The sequence below is a fragment of the Lampris incognitus genome, chromosome 19, assembly GCF_029633865.1.
Source record: "Lampris incognitus isolate fLamInc1 chromosome 19, fLamInc1.hap2, whole genome shotgun sequence".
In the NCBI taxonomy this organism is placed as follows: Eukaryota; Metazoa; Chordata; class Actinopteri; order Lampriformes; family Lampridae; genus Lampris; species Lampris incognitus.
This window is the reverse complement of record NC_079229.1, coordinates 25,033,519-25,055,128: the sequence shown is the minus strand read 5'-3', so window position 1 is coordinate 25,055,128 and position 21,610 is coordinate 25,033,519. Positions and strand designations below refer to the sequence as shown.

Sequence of the window (21,610 nt, the reverse complement as noted above, 5' to 3'; positions counted from 1 at the left end):
CTGACCCTCTGTGAACCCGGCCTCTCTGGCCCTCGTGCTTATTTACCCGGCTCTGACAGCAGCAGAAAGTGTGTGTGTGTGTGTGTGTGTGTATGTGTGTGTGTGTGTGTTGGAGCGTGCACATGCTTGAGCATGCACGTGCACTTGCCCGTGCGTGAGAGCGAACGAGCGAGAGAAATGAGCCAAGTCACATCAGCAAAAGGGTATAAAACTCACAACAGGACAGCCAGTCAAGGGGCCTGGAGAGGAATTTCGGAGCCTTCTGTAAACTAGACTTCACAGCTTGCCCCAGACACACATAGGCAAACAAACTCTTCAGACAGTGAAAAAGGGACAATTAAAAGCGAGAGAGAGAGAGGGAGCGAGAGAGAGCGAGAGAAAGAGAGAGATGCCCACAGACAGTGACATGGAAAAAAGATAGGCAGTTTCACTTCAGCTCATATTGGAAAGGAAAAATGCCATTTCAGCACTTTGGCAACCAGATCTGGGAGTGATATCCCCGATAAAATGCCAGCTATGCAAAATCACATGGACAAACAACACACACACACACACACACACACACACACACACACACACACACACAAAGAAAGAAACGTCCCCAGAGTAGTGTAGGCATTGTAGGGTTGGGCTGCAGCTTTTGACAGAAAGCTGACACACAGCATGAGGAATACTACTACATGAACACACCCTTCATACCAGCAAATGTTTGTGTGGGTGTGTTTTTGTGTGGGTGTGAGTGTGTATTTGGCCCTACAGGCCAGATAAATGTGCCAATAGTTAATGATAGAGCAAAACCACACGTGATTATATTTGGACAGAGAGACACAGACAGACAGACAGACAGACAGACAGACAGAGAGAGAGAGAGAGAGAGAGAGAGAGAGAGAGAGAGCGAGCAAGTATACCCAGATGTTTCAGTGAACTGGCAGTCGGTCTCTTCCTGTGTTCCTGTGAGAGATACCGTGCACAGAAACACACACATGCATACACAAATACACATGCGCACACTGAAAAGAGTTCCCATGGCACTCTGTCTAAGAATATAAGCACTTGGACTTTTTGTTTTTTATAGCCTTTTTTCCTGGCATGTAATAGTCTACTGGCATTGTTGTGAACCAGACCTACATGTGACTATCAAATAAGACGTAGAACAGGGTCCAATTTGAGGTCATCTTTGGCTGAGAGCTAAGATAAGCTTGTCCTCACTGCGGTCCAGGAATTGGACGTCCGTGTTTTGTGGGATTAGAAGGAGATAACGGCTATAACGGTGTCTGGTAAACAAACTTGAACCTCGCATTCAGGCCCACTGGCTTAACTGCACTACAGGCTGTCTCAGTCTGAGCAGCTAACAGGTGAGGATGGCCTGATAAAAAAGGTCAGCTTCGATCTTCTCTCTCACATGAAATTGTGATAAGGCAAATGTGGCCTTTTTCAGCTTTTCCTACCCACACATTCACACGGTCACACCCTTCTAATCTGTTCCGTACAACCTCTTCCCCTGAAGGTTAAACGCCTTGCTCAAGGGAACATAGAAAGTTAGCACTGGATTCAAATGGTTATCCTCTCAGTCATGAGTGCACTTTCCCCAACCTCCAGTGTTCCCGTCACTCCTACTCTCTTCTGTTTGCTTCACGCTGGCTCTGACTTGCGTGCCGGAACAGCCCAAACCAACACATCCAAATGTACGCTGAGCCAAAATGGCTGCTCAAGTAGGCCAACTGTTACTTTGACTGGCTTTGCTTGTTTCTCAACACATCTTAAGTCTGTCTTCTGTGGAGAGACCTTAAAAATGCTGTTGAGCAGCTCCTACATGGAGCCATTTTTCAGAGCAGTCAGTTCAAGTCAGAGCTTCCATATGCAGTGGGAGCCAAAATGTCAGGTCAAGAGCCCCACAGGGAACACTCATTCTAGCAGCGTATCATTTAACCTCCATCGAAAAATTGGATTCCTGTTAAATCTGTCCAAGGCTCCCCAATATGATGGAGACAAAGGCAGATGAGGGCTCACTTTATTTGCACAAGGCTCACTTTATTTGCAGCGTGAAAGGTCGGTGAAATAGCTTCTCCTAACAGACAGAATGTGAGAACGATAGAGGGGGGAAAAAAAGCAATATGTTAAAGTCAGGACATCATGCCAAGGTCAATGCTTTGTTGTGCCTTTTGGCACCTGTCCAAGATGGTCTCCTAAAACATGAAAACCATGCTCTGAAGTTTACGTACAGACTTAAGAATATAGGCTGTGCAGTATACATTAACCTTCCAGCTTGACACATCGCCTCTATCTCTGCTGTCCATCAGTACTGTGGTCACTCAATATAAGGTGCTGGGCTCAAAACCAGACATCAAGACAGAGAAGCACTACCAACAGCTGTAACACAGCCATGCAGCCTGTGAGAGAGGACCTCTTCATAGTTCTGGCCTTGTTTAGAAGGGGCAGTCCAACCAGAGCCTACATAAGTTGACTGTGGAGAACTGCAGAACAGAAACACTGACTTGATGTATTTGTAAACGGTTGTTAAATGAGAAATAATGCACACACCCCAAGACTGTGTGTGTGTGTGTGTGTGTGTGTGTGTGTGTGTGTGTGTGTGTGTGTGTGTGTGTGTGTGTGTGTGTGTGTGTTTTTGAGGGGAGCTGATGACTCATTGAAAAACTCTACCCTCCCCCTATGTCAGGGGTCTCAAACTCAAATTACCTGGGGGGCACTTGACAGGTGGTCTTATGGAGGACAGGCGGTGCAATGGGTATGAAGAAAAACTGTTCAACTACGTTTTTATTATTATTTCAAATTTTTTTCAGTTTTTACATGAATAAGTAACTATATACATAGTGTAGTCTGGCCTAGGTCTACATGTTAAGCCTACTTCTCGCTAGAAACCTGGCACTTCTTCTGCTGACACAGGTGAGACACATTTGCTTTCAGGGACAGGGCAGTGGACACCCCCGAGGACTGCCTGGAGATGTTCATTGGTCAGTCTGGACCGATGTTTTGATTTATTAAAGTTCAAAATTGAGAACAGTTTCTTACACAGATACATAAGTGCTGCCAAAAAGACAGACATGACCTGCCTGAACAGTTTGGACAACTGTGGGAATGTTTTGGGAAGCTCTCTGAGACACTGTCCAAGCTTCCCCTGCTTTCCTTGTGCCTCTCTGAATTTTGCCTTGAGCTCAGTGTTGCACTGCAAGACTATGAGCTCCATTTGAAATGTGCTTGGAGCAGTGTCCACACCAAAGGAGAAGAGGGGTCTGCAAATAACTGGAAAGTGGTGCTATGAGTCTTACAATCAGAAAAGTGATGCTCAAACTCCTGCTGCAGACTGTCAATGGCAGTCACATACTCATCAGCATTGACTCTGGCACCATCATCAATGATTGACTGGCATGTCGGGAAGTGGACAAATCTTTTCTCTGTGAGCTGTGTTTTCCATAAGCTGAGTTTCACAGAGAAGGCTTTCACACTATCAAATGCTACAGTGACAAGTTGGTCTGGCCCCTGCCATTTTAAATGAAGAGTGTTAAGTGCCTGTGTGATATCAACTCTCAGAAAGCTAAATCCACGAGCCATTTGGGATCATCAAGCTCAGGAACATGTAGTCTGCCTTCTTTTATGAATTCTCTGATCACCTCCCTTAATTCAAAAAACCTTTTCAGGACACTGCCCCTGCTCAGCCAGCGCACTTCCGTGAAGTACAACACATCTCCATATGTTGCATCTATTTTCTCCAGAAACACACAGAACTGATGGTGTTGTAAACCTCTTGAGCTGATGTAATTAATGCATTTCACCATAACAGTCACAACACTGTCAGATTCCAAGCATTTGCTGCAGAGTGCCTGCTGTTGAATGATGCAGTGCAATGCAATTGCGGCATCTATGTACTCTTCCTCCAGCTTTCTTTGAATCAGTGCTACAAGCCCATTTTTTCTTCCCGTCATTGACTGGGCAGCATCAGTGGTGACCCCAGCCAATTTGTTCCAGGGTAGACCAGCGCCTGAAATATATCTTTGGCTATGTAGTCTTTCCCTGCATTGGATATAAAGTTAGTAGTTCTTCTGTTAACTCAAATTGATACCCCTTACAAATATAGTGAGCTGAGCATTGTCATTTACATCTGTGCTTTCATCAAGTGCCAAACAATAATGCGTGAAATCATTTGCTTTAGTGCACAGCTGTCTGTAAATGTCGCCTGACAACTCGCTGATCCGTTCTGGCATTGTATTTGGGCTGACACTGACATTTCCGAAGAAAGATGCCGTCTCAGGGAAAAGGATATTTGCTACCTGCAGCATGCAGTCTCTCAGAAACTGTCCCTCTGTAAACGGCTTGCCAGCCTTCGCTATTGCCTCGCTTACCACATAGTTAGCGTCAACAGGTGCATCACAGTCTTTTTTTGGCTTTGTGAAAAAAGTTCTGCTGACAGGGCAGATTCTTTTGAAAGCGTGCTGCCTTTCTCTCCCTCTCCTCGCCCTTGAGCCGATCATCCTCCCCTGCATGTTTAGTAGTGCAGTATCGCTTCAGACGGAAATCCTTCAGGACGGCAACTTTTTCCTTGCAAATTAGACAGATCACGGACGCATTAAACTCAGCGAAGAAGTATTCACGTGTCCATTTCTGCTGGAACTGTCGATGCTCCTGGTCAACTTTTCTTTTGGCTTTTGAAAGGGAAATTTTTACAAAACATCTGCAAGCAGTGACAACAATTTACGTTAGCAAGCGCATGTGAGATATTTTGCAGTGGGCTAGCCTACGGGGTTTGTGGACTCCCGTTGCCTAGATACTGTGTGTGTGTGTGAGAGAGAGAGAGAGAGAGAGAGAGAGAGAGAGAGAGAGAGAGAGAGAGAGAGAGAGAGAGAGAGAGAGAGAGAGAGAGAGAGAGAGAGAGAGAGATGCAAAACTGACATTAGGCTATGTCCTCTGCAACTGGCCTCACAAGCAATCTTAACTGAGTACTTAGAACTAGAAACAGAAATGTTAAAAAAAACATGAAAGTAGTATGCAAAATGGATACGTGGTCCAGATCGCTTAATAAATCTAAAACATAGCGCAGTCCGCACAAAACTGCCTCACGGGCTGGTAGTTTGAGACCCCTACCCCATGTCATTATTCACAGAGCAATAATTAGTTTTCAAAACCCTTAACAGTGTTATAGTTAAATCAAAGTCAATTCACTTTTATTCATATAGCACATTTAAAAAAAAACAGAAACTGACCCAAAGTGGCTTCTGGTCGAGGAAGATGGGTTAGCATCTGCCTCAATACAGGCATGATTGAAAGAATAATACATAAAAAGGCAATAATACATAGTATAATACAATAATAACACCGAACAACTAAAATGATAAAATCAGAATCAATGTAATAAAATAGGAAGTTAAGAAAAATTGAATAAGACCAACAACAGAAATGCAGTAAGAAGACATTGGAAATGAATTAAGCGTGGGCTTGACAAAAACCAATAGTGGAACAGGACTTAATGTGGGATGGAAGACTATTCGAGACCCTGGGAGCAGCAAGCCGGGTCACCTTTGGTTTTGAGGCATGGGTGAGGGACTGGGAGGAGTTGTGAGGATGACCTAAGTGACTTGGGGGAAGAATGCGGAATTAGCAGATTAGTAATGTAATGTGGAGCTAATCCAGTTAGGGTTTTAAAAACAAATAGAAAGATTTTAAAATTAATTCTGTATTTCACTGGTAACCAGTGCAAGTCAGCCAGAACAGGAGTGATTTGTTGTCTTTTCTTTGTTCCAGTTAAAAGTCTAGCAGCTGCATTATGAACCATTTGGAGTCAAGAAAGGGTGGAATGGGTCAACCCTTTAAACAGTGAATTGCAGTAGTCAAGCAGAGAGGTGATAAAAGCATGGATAACTGTTCCCAGCTCCTTATGATAAGAACGGCTTTAATTTGGCTAAGGTTCTAAGCTGATAAAAACTGCCCTTCACAACACAACTGACTTGTTTGTTAAAATTCAATGACGTGCCCAAGAAAACACCAAGATTTTTATCTATATTGTACAAATTTGCAGACGGGGCTCAAGCGTATTGCTTAGGCTGGCGACAGAGCAAAGAGGGCCAAACATATTCACTTCAGTTTTGTTTCCATTTAGTTGAAGGAAGTTCTTCGCCATCCCGCATTTGATGTTGTTTAGACAGTTAAAGAGGTTCTGTTAGGTAAACTTGTGTGTCATCCGCATAACAATGATACAGAATATTGTATTTCTCAAAGATAGAGCCAAGGGGAAACATGTGAATAAATGAGGCCTTTAAATTGAACCTTTGGGGGATGCCACATTTAATGGGAGCAGGGGATGAAGAGCAGTTTCCTATTTTGACTGAAAAGGTTCTTTCTCTCAGGTTGGCGGTAAATCATTTTAACACAGGGCCCTGCAGACCAACTTCACCCTCTGGGCATTTTAGAAGAATGTCATAGTCGATTGTGTCAAATGCTGCGTTGAGATCGAGCGTGACTAAAATGGCACAGCAGAGAGAAGGATATCATTATGTACCCTCAGCAGAGTGGATTCTGTACTATGCAGAGCTGCAAAACCTGACTGGAACTTGTCAAATGTTTTGAATGTTTTCAAGTAGGAGGAGACCTGGCAGAAAACAACTTTTTCGAAAATCTTAGAAATAAATGATAGCTTGGAGATGGGCCAGTAGTTTTTACGGTCATCGAGGTCTAGGCAAGGTTTCTTTAGTAGGGGTTGCACAATTGCATGTTTAAAACTGGGAGGGACAACTTCATTTGTTAAACAGCTATTTATTATAGCCAGAATAAGGGGACGGATTGTGACAAAAACTTCCTTGAAAAGGTGTGACTGTATAATGTCTAAGGGACAATAGGTGGGATTCATGTGTGAGACCACCTCAGAAAGCTGGGAGGAAAACACTGGTTGAAACTGTTGGAGGCAACCAACTGGACGATGTGGCTTTGAGGGATCAGAGTCTGGGGGTGTGATGAGGGATCTTATGTTTTCAATTGTGTTGACAAAAAAAATTCAGAAACGTCTCACAAGTTTCAGTAGTGGGAGCAGGAGTAGCAATGGCAGCAGGATTTAAGATAGAGTTAATTGTGTTGAACAGTATTTTAGGTCTATGGGCATTTTTATTAGATTAGATCAGCATAATATTGTGCCTTAGCTGTCTTAAAAGAGCTTTGGTAAAGCTTTAAACAATCTTTTAAGGTTAAGATTTCATATGAGACCCGGAGTTTGTCTTTTATCCATCTGCGCTCTGCCCTCCTACATTCTCATCTAAGAGCACAGGTGGCGTCATTCAGGTAGGGGGTACCAAAAGTGTTCGCTTGCTAATTTTCAGAGGAAAGCCCCTTATTACCCAAAGCACATTAAAAGCTCCTCTCAAGGGGCATCTGGGTGGTGTGGCAGTCTATCACGTTGCCTACCAACACGGGGATCGGCAGTTCGAATCCCCGTGTTATCGGCGGTTCGAATCCCTGTGTTACCTCCAGCTTGGTCGGGCGTCCCTACAGACACAATTGTCCGTGCTGCGGGTGGGAAGCCGGATGTGGGTATGTGTCCTGGTCACTGCAATAGCGCCTCCTCTGGTCGGTCGGGGCGCCTATTTGGAGGGGAGGGGGAACAGGGGGGATCCTCCCACGTGCCACATCCCCCTGGCGAAACTCCTCACTGTCAGGTGAAAAGAAGTGGCTGGTGACTCCACATGTATTGGAGGAGACATGTGGTAGTCTGCAGCCCTCCCTGGATCGGCAGAGGGCATGGACAGTGACCGGGAAGGCTCAGAAGAGTGAATAATTGGCCGGATACAATTGGAAAGAAAAGGGGGGGAGGACCCCCGCCCCCCCCAAAAAAACCCAAAAAACTCCAACTGACAAGCCGTTAAGCATTCATTTAAAACGAAGGTCTTGTTTGATAGGGACCGAGCATTTATTAGGGCAAATTTGACTGGTGGGGAGTCCGGTATTTGCTGTAAAGCTGGCTCAGACGACGCACTTCCACAAAATTTTATGTAGGCAGGGAAGGGGTTCAGCTGAACATGCACACTATTTTTCCACACTGCTTGGTTTCACAACCCCTTAAAAGGGTGAGTAAACACCAGATTTAGTCATCTGTCTCCGCTAACTCACATTTTAAAAAGGGGGGGAAAAGTGGGTGTAGTTGTAGTGGGCAATGATGGCGGAATGTGTTAGACTGAAGGTGTCAGTGTCGTTGTGCAGCCCCTCGGCCCAGCTGCTCACAAGTCTAATAGGTTAACGCCAGCCAGCTGCCTTTCCACTCAACTCATGTTTTAATATTAACAGTAGTTTGTAATACATAATAATATATGCATTACAATAATAATAATTCGTAATACAATAATGCATTTAATTTGTATAGTCCGTTTCAAGCACTTTACAAAACAACAAATATTCACAGAATAATCAAAAGATTTTGCAATGACGAGACAAATGGATAAAACATTAAGCCTGTTTGAAAACCTGGACGTTGAGAGTTTTATTGGTCTAAAGCGATTAATTGGTCCAATGTGTGTTTCACCGCAGAACTCACAGAATTTCTTCCTCAAAGTTTGTTATGCGTGTCGTTTTTTGCTGTATTTATTACAAGGACAATCCGTTTTACCACCCTTGGAAAATACAAACAGTTCAGCTCAAACAAACATGAAGAAATAAAGTTCGCTATCTGTTTAAACACCTTCAAACCTGGAAGCTCATTATAATTGATTACGACAACAACAACAACAACAACAACAACAACCAGTGACCTTTATTCACAGAGCATCTGGCACAGTCCACATCACAGCCAGAGTCCTCGCCCATCAGCCGCTGAGCGTCTCCGTGGGTGCAAATGGAAATTGAGTAGGCTATGTTATAAGTAACTGCTGAACAAGTGGGGATCATTTCTCTACCGGTCGAGGGACTCAACCATTAACAACCCAATATCTCCAGCCCATTTCCTAATTACCACTGTCCCCAAGGGCCCACCTGAACACAGCCACACAGGCGGAGACGTCCACAGAAAGCCCCACTGAAAAGAAGCCGGGGTAACACAGAGTCCAGTTATCCAGCACTGAGAGTAAGAAAGAAATACAGGCCCGCTCTGAGAGGGAAGAAACACTGAATCGCTTCACAACCAAGCACGAGACGGGCAGAGGCAGAGACCACCATGTTCAGAGGCAGGAGCGAGACCAAAATACACAGCCAAGCACTGGGGATCAGCAGGAAACACAAGGAGCTTCCACACACCCACCCACCCACTCGCCCACTCCCTCCAACACGACCAACGCACTAACACACATGTCTGAACGACCTCATTTCCTGTTTGGATGATTGTCATTCCTCCTCGATGGGAGGTCAAAAAGCCACTGCTGCAGCATTCAAACAGGCACACACACCCTAAGACCCTGTGTGTGTGTGTGTGTGTGTGTGTGTGTGTGTGTGTGTGTGTGTGTGTGTGTGTGTGTGTATTCGCACAATCTCACATCATCACCTAGATGTCATCAGATACCAGCCGCACCAGAAGAAAAAGAAACTGCACGCTAGATCCCAGGAAAGATAAAACGACAGAGGGATAAAAAAAAACTGACAAAAAGTACCAAGCACCGGACTCTGGCCATGAAAGTACTACACCAAGAGCCCAATCCTGTACTTACGTACCGGGCGAGCTTTTTAGGTACGTGGTGATAAAGAGATGCAAATGAAGTGCAGGCGTAAATGTGAATATTTCCACACTGTTCAGAACAAAGTCATGGGACTGACCTGGGACTGTTTACAGTATGCATGTGTGTGTGTCAGCTGCTTTTCTGCATCGAGTCTGACATTCTGCTACTTCATCATTGTGCTGTGGTCAATGGGTTCAAATGTGAGTGCTGGCAAGCCCCAACTTCAACTGTGGCCCAGTGCAAATGAAATGAAATGAGAAGTGATTAACAATGTTGTCAACACAGCAAAACCGGTGGGGGAACAGCGTCGTAAAACACATTCTCCGCATTCACACTCTTTAAAGACCTGGACAAAAAGGGTCATTTTTGATTGAGAGTAGGAAGAGTATTCAAAATCTAACTTTCAATTTATATGTAAATTACAAAGCTTTAAAAAAAAGAAAGAAAAAAAGAAAAACCGAAGAACTGAGTTGACTTGGTAATTTAAAATGTAGGCCTGGCTGAAATACAATTACTGATATTTCAAAAATGTTACCAATTCTGCCAAAAAACTACCTGGAGGTTTAAAAATGGTCCAGGTTTTTGGGAATTCTGAGGAGTTGCCAGTTTAATGCAAAGTCTTTTACTGTGGCTGATTGACTTATAAAGCCTTGAGTGATGTTTTGCTGAATGGAGTTTCCCTCAATTGTTTCCTATGAGTGAGTCAGCATCTCCCCTGACTAGGATAGTGTCATAAGACACAGATGTGGCAACAAAAAAAGGTCATTCATTTTAGTTACTCGTGTTTCCACAGAAGCCTTTATTGTGAGACTTTTCAAAGACAGAAACATTCAAATGTCTTAACATCACACGTAGAGGGCATCAAGAGTTATTTCTCCCCCAATCACTATGAATGTTTGTGTGTGTGTGGAGGGGGGGCATCAGCTGGGCTTTCTCCTTGCATACAACGCACAACTTACATACAACCTCTCCTGCTGCCTCCCATCACCCATCCCCAACTCTCTCTCTCTCTGGCAATATCAGAGGTTCTCAATGCGAGTCACTTTCTTCTTCCACTGGACAGACAAAGCCCTCCCTGTTCACAGGCTCTTAGCAGCCACTTCACACTCATTGCAAGGTGGAAACCTCGCTAGCTGCTCTATTCTCTCCTAAACCACAATACTGCAGAGGAAGCCTGGCTTCAAATGAATTATAACTGTCAGAGGTAAAGAACCATGCAAATACATTTGTGTTTCACACATACATTGGTCTACACACAGATGTATTCAAGAGCACCCTTCTCCTATTCACTACAATTGTAAAGAGACTGGGGCAGTCATTGAATATCAACAAGTATAAGCTATTTACATAGGGCAACGTGACCCAACAACAACAACAACAACACACACACACACACACACACACACACACACACACACACACACACACACACACACACACACACACACACACACACAGAGAGAGAGAAACGACAAACACACCGGGTCATTTGAATGCACTTAATTAAATTACAATACAAAAGAACTGCTTATGCTTAGATGCGTTTTGAGGCTATTTGAGGGTGCATAAAACACTGTTTCCACTATATGGCATGGCTACTGACTGCTGCAGAAAGTGGACTGAATTGAGTCACTAGTTTTACTCTTTATTTCAAAAAAAAAAAGAAAAAAAATACCCTACAGATACCATCCGCCTGCCAAAGCATACAAAAGACATGCTGTGTTGCTTTATTCAGTGCTTACAGAAAACCACACTGCATCCTCCATCTCAGGAGAATGCACCCTTTCGAAGTCGGAGATACCAGCAGACACGCCCTAACCAGAGCTCACTGTGGGCAGACCACGGTAAGCAGCCCCAGACGCCAGCCCATGTCTCACCACACCCAGAATGACACACAAACTTGAAAGAGTCAGATCCTTCACCAAACGTAGTTTTGGGCACGTGTTTACACAGACTGAAGATGAAGTACCAAAGGCAAAGTCAAAGGGCTGACACGAGTCTCAAACAGAGATTAAGAGGTGCTGTCTTGTGGTAGGCCACCGAAAGATGAGAGATTTCGAAATTTGAATCTCCGGGAAAGAAACACAATATTTAGGGTGCACCTCAACTTTCGACAATAAACCATTTGACCAGGGTGATTATTATGAACAAAAACCGTATTTTGCGCATCATTTATCATGCAAATTATCAAAGCAAATCTGCCAATAACTGAGGCAAACAGCTCCCAACTTCCCAACTTCCCAACTAGGCAGAAGAGGGGACCATTTTGGGCTGATTAGAGAGAGACCTTGAGATGAATGGGAAGCAGAGTGGTGATAATTATCAGCCCCGGGGAAATGAGTTTCTAACTTGAGAGATTTGCTCCTGACTGAGTTTGCTTTTCTCTTTTTTGTCAAACAAAAAGATGGAGTCCAAGAGGAGAGGGAATCAGATTCTTTCTCCACTACCATTGGACTGATCGTGACTGTGTGTTGACTCCTGCAGATGTCTTTGGATTGTCATGGCTGCAGAAAGTACACAAAGACTGGGAACGGCATACATTAAAGTCTGTAAAAGACAAGTGATTGTGTAATTCCCTTACAATTTAGGCGGGAAGACAGTCAAACAATGTATAATATGCTTGACCTTTATAGTTTGGCACTGGGTTTCTTTCCTGATACAAAAGTACTCCGTCCGTTTAACTCGGCTGTTTGATATGTTTTGGTGAGGTGGCCCAAAGCATTGTCATGGAAACTGAGACAGGCGGTAGTGTTGTAATGACCAAGGTATGGACCGATTGCCGTTTGTCAGAATATGACTCAAAATCTGACTTTTCTCCTGCCTATTGCTATCTGTGAGACTCTCCCTGGTGGCTTTCCCAATACTTTCTTCAAGTCAGGTATGTCATCATATCATCCCTCTTCCATTTCCTCACACATTCCCTTTGGTCACTTGCTGGACCCCCCCCCCCTCTCTCACTCTCCCCCACTCTGCCCCTCGCTCTCTCTCTGTTTGAAAATCTCTCTCTTGCTCCCTGTTTGTTTGAAAATCTGTCCTTCAAGTTATCGTTCAATAATTTCAGGTAATCTTTGTACAGGGTCCCTCAAAACAACACAAAGACATCAGACACGGGAAAGACGCCCATTGTCTCTATTTATTTTCTGGGTTGTTTATATACTACTGTATGCATATACTGTTTCCTTGTTATCTAAAGTTTTTATTGCCTTGCATTGTGTTTTATCATTATTTTTTTATTATGACTTTAACAAGCACACAAGCAACCACTAAGGTAAATTCCTTGTATATGCACATATACTTGGCCGATAAAAAGGATCCTGATTCCCAAATTAACCCTTCCCCTCTGTCCATTTTATACCTAAGCAGCCTAACAACACGGAGTAGAGAAGAAAGCCACCATAAAACTGAGTCCTGACTTGCCTATGAGTGTAAATGTTTGGATGCCGTCCATGGCCCAGACTACGAGTCTCTTATGTGTGGTCTGGCCAATGGCTCCCAGCTCTAAATGTACGGCATGAGATGCCACATGGCTCCAGGCCTGTGTTTGATCTGATCTTTTAATGACTTCATTGGATGGGAGGCTGGATTTACCTTCTCCTGCACATGGCAGAGGCCTCATGCTTAAGACATGCAGTTTGTAAGGATACAGCTCTGACCGCTGATGTGGGAAGCCAGGGTTACACCGGGTTTGGCTATACTTGTAAGTGTAAAGGTTATACTATGTGTTTGTGCTTGTGTGTGTGTGTGTGTGTGTGTGTGTCTATAAATTTGTATTACATAGCATCTAAACACAGCCAGCTATAATATTCTATGAAGAATGGTTTTACATTGTATTTGTGTGTGCACGTGTGTGCGTGTGTGTGTGTATATATATATATATATATATATATATATACACACACACACTGCTAAAAAAAATAAAGGGAACACATAAGCAATGCAATGTAGCTCCAAGTCAATCACACTTTTGAGATATCAACCTGTCCAGTTAGGAAGCAACACCGATTTGTGAATCAATTTCACCTGTTGGTAAATTGTCTAATTTCCACCTGGTGGAAATTAGACAATTTGCAAGACAACCCCTATAAAAGGAATGGATTTGCAGGTGGTGGCCACAGACCATTTGCCTGTCCTCATCTTTTCTGGCCGATCTTTGGTTAGTTTTTAATTTTGCTAGTGCCCACACCACTAGAGGTAGCATGAGGCGGTATCTGCAACCTACAGAAGTTGCTCAGGTAGTGCAGCTCATCCAGGATGGCACATCAATGCGTGCTGTGGCAAGAAGATTTGATGTGTCTCCCAGCACAGTGTCCAGAGCATGGAGGAGGTACCAGGAGACAGGCCAGTACACCAGGAGATGTGGAGGGGGCCGCAGGAGGACAACAACCCCGCAGCAGGACCGCTATCTGGTCCTTTGTGCAAGGAGGAACAGGAGGAGCACTGCCGGAGCCCTACAAAACGACCTTCAACAGGCCACTAATGTGCAGGTTTCTGCTCAAACAGTGAGAAACAGAATGCATGAGGATGGTATGAGGGCCCGACGTCCACAATTGGGGCCTGTGCTCACAGCCCAACACCGTGCAGCCCGATTGACCTTTGCCAGAGAACATCTTGGTTGGCAGATTCGCCATTGGTGCCCTGTGCTCTTCACAGATGAGAGCAGGTTCACACTGAACACATGTGACAGACGTGAGAGAGTCTGGAGACGCTGTGGAGAACGTTCTGCTGCCTGCAACATCCTCCAGCATGACCGGTTTGGCGGTGGGTCAGTGATGGTCTGGGGAGGCATATCCTTGGAGGGCCGCACAGACCTCTACGTGCTAGCCAGAGGTACCATGACTGCCATTAGGTACCGGGATGAGATCCTCAGACCCATTGTCAGACCATATGCTGGTGCAGTGGGCCCTGGGTTCCTGCTCATGCATGACAATGCTCGTCCTCATGTGGCCAGAGTGTGTCAGCAGTTCCTGTATGTCGAGGGCATTGATGCTATGGACTGGCCTGCACGTTCCCCAGACCTGAATCCAATCGAGCACCTCTGGGACATCATGTCTCGTACCATCCGCCAACGCGATGTCGCACCACAGACTGTCCAGGAGTTGACCGATGCCCTGATCCAGGTCTGGGAGAAATCCCTCAGGAGACCATCTGTCGTCTCATCAGGAGCATGCCCAGACGTTGTAGGGAGTGCATACAGGCACGTGGAGGCCACACACACTACTGAGCCTCATTTTGAATCGTCTTGAAGAATTTCCACAGAAGTTGGATCAGCCTATGTTCTCATTTTCCACTTTGATTTTGAGTATGATTCTGAATCCAGACCTTAATGGGCTAATGATTTTGATTTCCATTGATCATTCTTAGGTTATTTTGCTCTAAACACATTCCTCTGTCTAATAAATAAAGATTTTCAGCTGAAATATTTCATTCATCGAGGTCTATATTGTGTTTTTAGGTGTTCCCTTTATTTTTTTGAGCAGTGTATAGATAGATAGATAGATAGATAGATAGATAGATAGATAGATAGATAGATAGATAGATAGATAGATAGATAGATAGATAGATAGATAGATAGATAGATAGATAGATAGATAGATAGATAGATAGATAGATATCTTCGGGGAAAGGGCGAGTGCACACGAGACGAACAGAGCACCAGTATTTCAGCCAAACACTCAGGCATTTAGACTATCAAACATCATAAAAGGCATCATCAACACTGCAAGCATCCTACACACAAAGGCCTTGTAGATTCACTGGGGAAAAAAAGTGTCTGTGTGAGAGTGAAAATCCCAGCCCCCGAGAGTAGAAGTGGTAAAAATGGTGTACCATTCTCCACAGCTGCAGGGGTTGTGGTCACACACGTGTGTGTGTGTGTGTGTGTGTGTGTGTGTGTGTGTGTGTGTGTGTGTGTGTGTGTGTGTGTGTGTGTGTGTGACTTAACACTAGAACAACCAAGACGGTCATGATGACCGTTTTGGATTTTCAAAGTTTAATAACTTTGTGAAAAAAAAAAGATACAGACCTGATGCTCCATGAATGCTCCTAAAATTGCATATATTTGCATTAAAACGAATTTTAGATCAATTGCACAAAGTTACAATAAGATCATCCTAAAATGACCATGAGCAGTCAAAATGACCGCTTGTAATTTGCACGTGATCGTACGCATCATGTCACTATTCATGACGTGTGTTGGTCACATGAGTTCCTTTGTGAAATTCATTGCTCTGTCCTAGAAACACATTAGCGTTCTCCAGTGCACAGTAACAGTCTAAGCTTGATTTTTGATTATTTCCAACATGTCTGGTTACAGACGCCGTTTCAGATGCACCATGACTACCATCAAGGTGTGGCAGTATTTACAGGCGTTGGACAACAGTGATTTTAAATTGTTTGAAAAATAGTATTAAAGTTGTTAAAATTTTAATTTTGGTGTCAGTCATTTCTTAACAGACATACTACATATGTAATGCATTAATATCTCAACTCGGTATTTATCTTGACAGAATGTATAGTTTACAAACCGTGGGCGGTCGTTCTAGTAGTTTTTAAGTTCTGGTCGTTGTTTGGGACTGTTTCAATATTCATTTTCAGTTCTTTTTTTACATTTCATGTTTTATAGGCCTTGTTACGTTCGTGGCCATGAAAGCATTTGAGCGCATCATTCTGTCACACTTGAACTCTTGCACCTCCCCAATGATGGACCCACATCAATTTGCCTATCAAGCCAACCGGTCTGTTGAGGATGCAGTTAGCATCGCCCTGCAACACCAGGAATCACCAAACACCTACGAGCACATCCTGTTCATAGACTTTAGTTCCGCCTTCAACTCCATCAACCCACTCAAACTCTTTACCATACTCTTGGATATGAACATCGATCAAGCCATAGGCCACTGGATTCGGAGCTTTCTGTGGAACAGGCCACAGAGGGTGATGGTTAATAACCTAACCTCACACCCTCTTACCCTCAGTACAGGTGCTCCTCAGGGCTGTGTTCTCTCCCCCTGGCTCTTCTCACTTTAGACCACCCATTTTACATCCACGAATAGTTCTGTGAAAATAATAAAATATGCAGACGACACAACCTTTGTAGGCCTCATCTCCAACAATGATGAAACCCAGTACTGCACTGAAGTAGACCAAGCTGTCACTTGGTACGCAAACAACAACATTCTGCTTAATACAGCCAAAACCCAAGAACTCATTATTGACTTCCGATGCGTCCCAAATCCCAAAACACCCATACAAATGAATGGAGACGCCCATCACTACCTGAAGCAGAAAATTAACACTGAACACATCATTGCAAAAGCTCAACAACGACTTTACTTTCTTAGGCAACTTAAAAAATACTGCCTCAAACATCAATTTCTCATTCTGTTTTACTCAGCCATTACCGAGTCCATCATAACATCTTCTATTACAGTATGGTACGGCGGCACGGACAGTCAAACATGGAAAAAACAGCAGCGGATTGTCAACAAGACATCCAAAATCATAGGCAACCCACTCCCCTCAGTTGAATCTCTACATACTCACCAGGCTGTAAAGCGAGCCAAGAAAATCATCTCCGACCCCTCACATCCTGCTCATCACCTCTTCCAGCTCCTTCCCTCAGGGAGGCGCTACAGGTCACTGTCCAATAAGACTAAGCGCTTCACAAACAGCTTTTTTCCCCACTAGCTATCAGGACTCTGAATTCCTCCCTATAGTCCCCTCCTCACACACCATTGGCATGCACACCACCATTCACGTAATTGTTGTGCGTGATATGTTTGTTTCTGCTATTGTGCAGCTGTATTGTTAGTGATAATATGTGGAGTGTCTGTTGTTGTCCATGTATGCATTGTGCTGCAGATTTAATGTGTACCGAAAACAAATTCCACTGGCCTTGGTCGTGTGGCTAATAAATCAATCTAATCTAATCTAAATATGTGTTTTCCGTTGTTTTTTTCAGGTAATATTTTCACTTTTTCAATTTTGCTATTCAAGTTCGACCATGTCTCTCTAAAGTTTAAATTGTTTAAAAATAGTATTATAGTTGTTAAAATGTTAATTTTGGTGTCAGTCATTTCCTAGCAGACTTACTAACATATGCAATGCATTAATATCTCATTTGGGTACTATTCTTGACAGAATATAGAGTTTAAAAACTGGCGGTCATGTTGACCGCCCATGGTCATTTTAGGTCAAGTCAAGTCAATTTTATTTGTATAGCCCAATATCACAAATTACGAATTTGCCTCAAGGGGCTTTACAGCAACACAACAGCCTGCCCTTAGACCCTCGCATCGGATAAGGAACAACTCCCTAAAAAAATCCCGGTCGTTCTAGTGTTAACCAAGAGTTCACAAGTTTGATCCCTACAAAAACTAGTGGAAGTGACCAGTTGAAGTGTACACAAGAAGCTGACTCGACATAAAAGCATCTGCTAAATGCTTAAAATGTGGATGCAGAAAAAATGTGTGTGCATGCATGTGCGTGTTTATGACTGACCTGGGAGATGTGGTTGATTGAAGACTCCATGCGCCGCAGCTGCGAGGCCTGGATGTCCAGCAGCTGCAGCACATTGTTGGCTAAGGCATTGATCTGGTAGGCCACGCTGGCCAGGGACTGGGTGGTGTAGGCTTTGGTCTCCTCCAGAGCTTTCCTCTTGTCCTGGGCCTACAGAGAACAAGAGGTGAGGGAGGGAGAAATAGAGAAAGACTGAGACGAGGGCATTGTTGCTATTATTGATAATGCTGGAAAACACTTTCTCTGTAGTAAATGTGCAATATGGAGTATACTGCATAATCTTACTCAAAACAAGAGAGTGCAAGTTCCCAATCTGGAATATTGCATTTTAAGGTTACATACTGCTTTTCTTATCTGGCATATAGTACAATTACCACAACCACATGTGCTTTTTTGCTGCTCTGAATCAGGAACACTTTATTTGTCATTTCATTTCATGCACCTGCGCACACGGAATGAAATGAAACATCGCCCTCCCTCCCCAGCCCACAGCGGTGCAACACAATGAAAAACACACGTCCAAAAACTGCAAGAACTACAAGAACACATATAGCCAAACTAACACATATATCCAAACGAAAAAAGAAAAAAAATCACTGTCCAGGAGAACGAACGCCAGCCAGGATGACTATCGCAACTTCCAGTCTGTATGGGCTAGAAGTTAGCTTAGCCTGCCCCACTTCTGCCTCCTGTCAGACCGCCCTCGGTGTTTCCTCTTCGGGCGCAGCTACGGGCAGGGCCGTGGTCCATAGGCCCACCAGATGCAGCAGATGAAGCTCTCCCAGCTGATCCAATGCTAGCTCTCCCAGCCAGACACCTTCAATACACCTCCCCACATGCCACATGACAAAACTAAAAACACAGTCAATGTTAGGTGAGGCCGCCGCCAGACTGCCCTCGGTATTATGGAAACTGCTGGTCTGCATGCGCTAGCAGTTAGCTTAGCCTGCCCCACTTCCACATCCTGTCAGACACCCCTCAGTGTTATCTCTTCGGGTGCAGCTCTGGGCAGGGCCTTGGGCCGCTGGGCCCACAGGATGCAGCAGATCAAACTCTCCCAGCCGATCCAGCGCCAGCTCTCCCAGCCATCAAACGAAGACGAACTTAGGCGCGGACGTGGACAAAGACACTGCATGGACGGTACTGGGTGAGGCCACCGCAAATGTGAATTCACACTGCCATCTTCCCACATGGGTACTGGGTGAGGCCGCTGCAAATGTGAATTTGCACTGCCATCTTCCCACACCGGAAGCAGCGGTACACCAACATCCATGGATGTGCACCGACAAATCCTAGAATTTGGGCAAATGGTAGTGATGTCATGTTCTCTATAGTCACCTAACCAGCTAGAACAAGTTGAAGCAATCTGAGAACAGCAAGCTTAGCACCAAACAGAGATAAAGTGTTTGATTCCTGTAGGCTCATCCCCACCTCTCTCTTGTAAAGCAGAGTCCAAAGACCACTGCCTGGATAGGGAGGCACTGGTGGGCTTTGATAGCAGGCTACAGTGGCAGGAGGTGGGCAGTGCGAGGGCAGGCGGCGTTTGTGGTAACCACAAGCAAAAGCTAAAAATATATACCTAAACTAACACATATATCCAAACGAAAAAAGAAAAAAAATCACTGTCCAGGAGAACAAACGGCAGCCAGGATGACTATCGCAACTCCCAGTCTGCATGGGCTAGCAGTTAGCTTAGCCTGCCCTGCTTCTGTGTCCTGTCAGACTGCCCTCGGTGTTTCCTCTTCAGGCACAGCTACGGGCAGGGCCGTAGTGCTAAGGCCCATCAGACGCAGCAGATCAAGCTCTCCCAGCTGATCTAAGGGCCAAGTGAGCCGATGACAACACTAGAGTGAGAGAAAGTGAAGAAATGACATGATATACTTTATTTACAGTACACATGTTGGGAAATTACAATGTGAAGAGTGAGAGGGTGAAAGAGAGAAAATGAATATAAAAGGGTGAAAGAGAGAAAACAAATAAAAATGGGCTAAGGTTGGTTGCACTTGAGTAGTTGCAGCAACACGCATGGATAAGCATAGTCAGAGAGTAACCAAGATAATCCCTGCCACAACACACAGACAGATCCAAAAATAGAGATACCATGTTCAAAATGGGGAAGTGGGAGGAAAGTAAGTGCGAAGCGATACAAAGAAGAAAAAAAAAAGAAATTAAGAGGGACAAGGAGGGCGGGGACAAACAAGTTGTTTGGAGGGAAACAAAGCGTGTTGTTCTGTGAGGAGTGAACTCCAATCCCCTGACCCAGAGAGCTACCGTGCTGGTTAGCCTCAGCCAACAGAAGAGGTAACAGCATCAGAGGCGTGTCTACCAGCGGGGATCAGAGTAGCAGATGTGTTTTATGATAACAACCTCTCCAGAGGACTCGAACCAAAGAGCCATCTGTTGGAACAGTATATGCACTCATCTGCACACAGAGACACAAACGACTGACACTGCAAATTTTCAGAATGTGAGAGAGAATCCACACTTCATGAGAAAAATAAGTGCATAAATAAAAATCTGAAGTCTTCATGTAAGCTGGAGCGACTTCCACAGCACAAAGTGCTGCATTTTTTTTTTTTTTTGCATTTTGAATGAAAGGTGTTTCAGCTAGGTTCCTAGACTAGGACTTTTTTTTCTTCTTCTATGGCCTACAACTCAAGAAGTAAATCAGAGCAAAATTTACTTTTTTAAGGATTAGCATCCCAGTGTCTTCTCTTGCCTTTCTTAAAGATATATGATGCTCACAAGGAATTGTGTACGGATTGCACAGTTCCCATGAGGCCTTACTGTGCTTAGACGGACACACAAAGGAAGCTGCACCATTCAGTATTGTACACAAAGTGTACACAATCATGAACTGTTGGAACATTAATTGAAATGCCTCAGTCTGATTTATCAACACAGTTTTTTTCCCTCTTTTTTTTTTTTGAGGGGGGTTGTACATTATAGAACTTAAACTTTCTAACTGGACACTTAGAGATTACCTTTTTTTTATTTCATTCTTTTAGTTTCAGTTAGACATGAGTTCCCATGCACTGTGAAATTTCAAAAACACAACCTGCAGACTAGGGAATCAAATAACTGTGATTAAAAGACCCCTTTTCAATGTAAAAAAAAAAAAAATCAGTTGCGCTACTGTCCATCTTACTCATATACACATTAAAAAAAGATATTCATGTATTCTTTTCCAAGCCTTAAACCCTAAAGCAACATGGGCATTTGTTGCTTAAATTCCCGAATAAACTTTAATAGTCCATTTGGATAATTCAGCAAAACATGTTCTGTTAAAGTGGGTCTCTTTCCTCCCTCAAGGATAAGTACGATAAAGCTCTTACATTAAGAAAAATCCAATACGGTAGCTAGTCAGCTACACACCAACATCTTATTATAACAATGAACGAACAAGCTCATTCCCTCATAGTTAACCCAAAATGTCAAACAAATGTTAAATGGAG

At 43.9% G+C, this 21,610-nt stretch overlaps 1 protein-coding gene across 8 annotated transcripts in view; it reads right to left on the bottom strand.

Annotated features, from left to right (window-relative positions):
• abi1a (abl-interactor 1a) overlaps positions 1-21,610 on the bottom strand; it is a 78,789-nt gene that overhangs the window by 43,555 nt on the left and 13,624 nt on the right. For all 8 annotated transcript variants that reach the window (XM_056299684.1, XM_056299688.1, XM_056299685.1 and 5 more), the window contains exon 2: positions 18,138-18,305. In XM_056299684.1, coding sequence (XP_056155659.1) covers positions 18,138-18,305 — 168 coding nt within the window. The remainder of the gene's footprint in view (positions 1-18,137; positions 18,306-21,610) is intronic.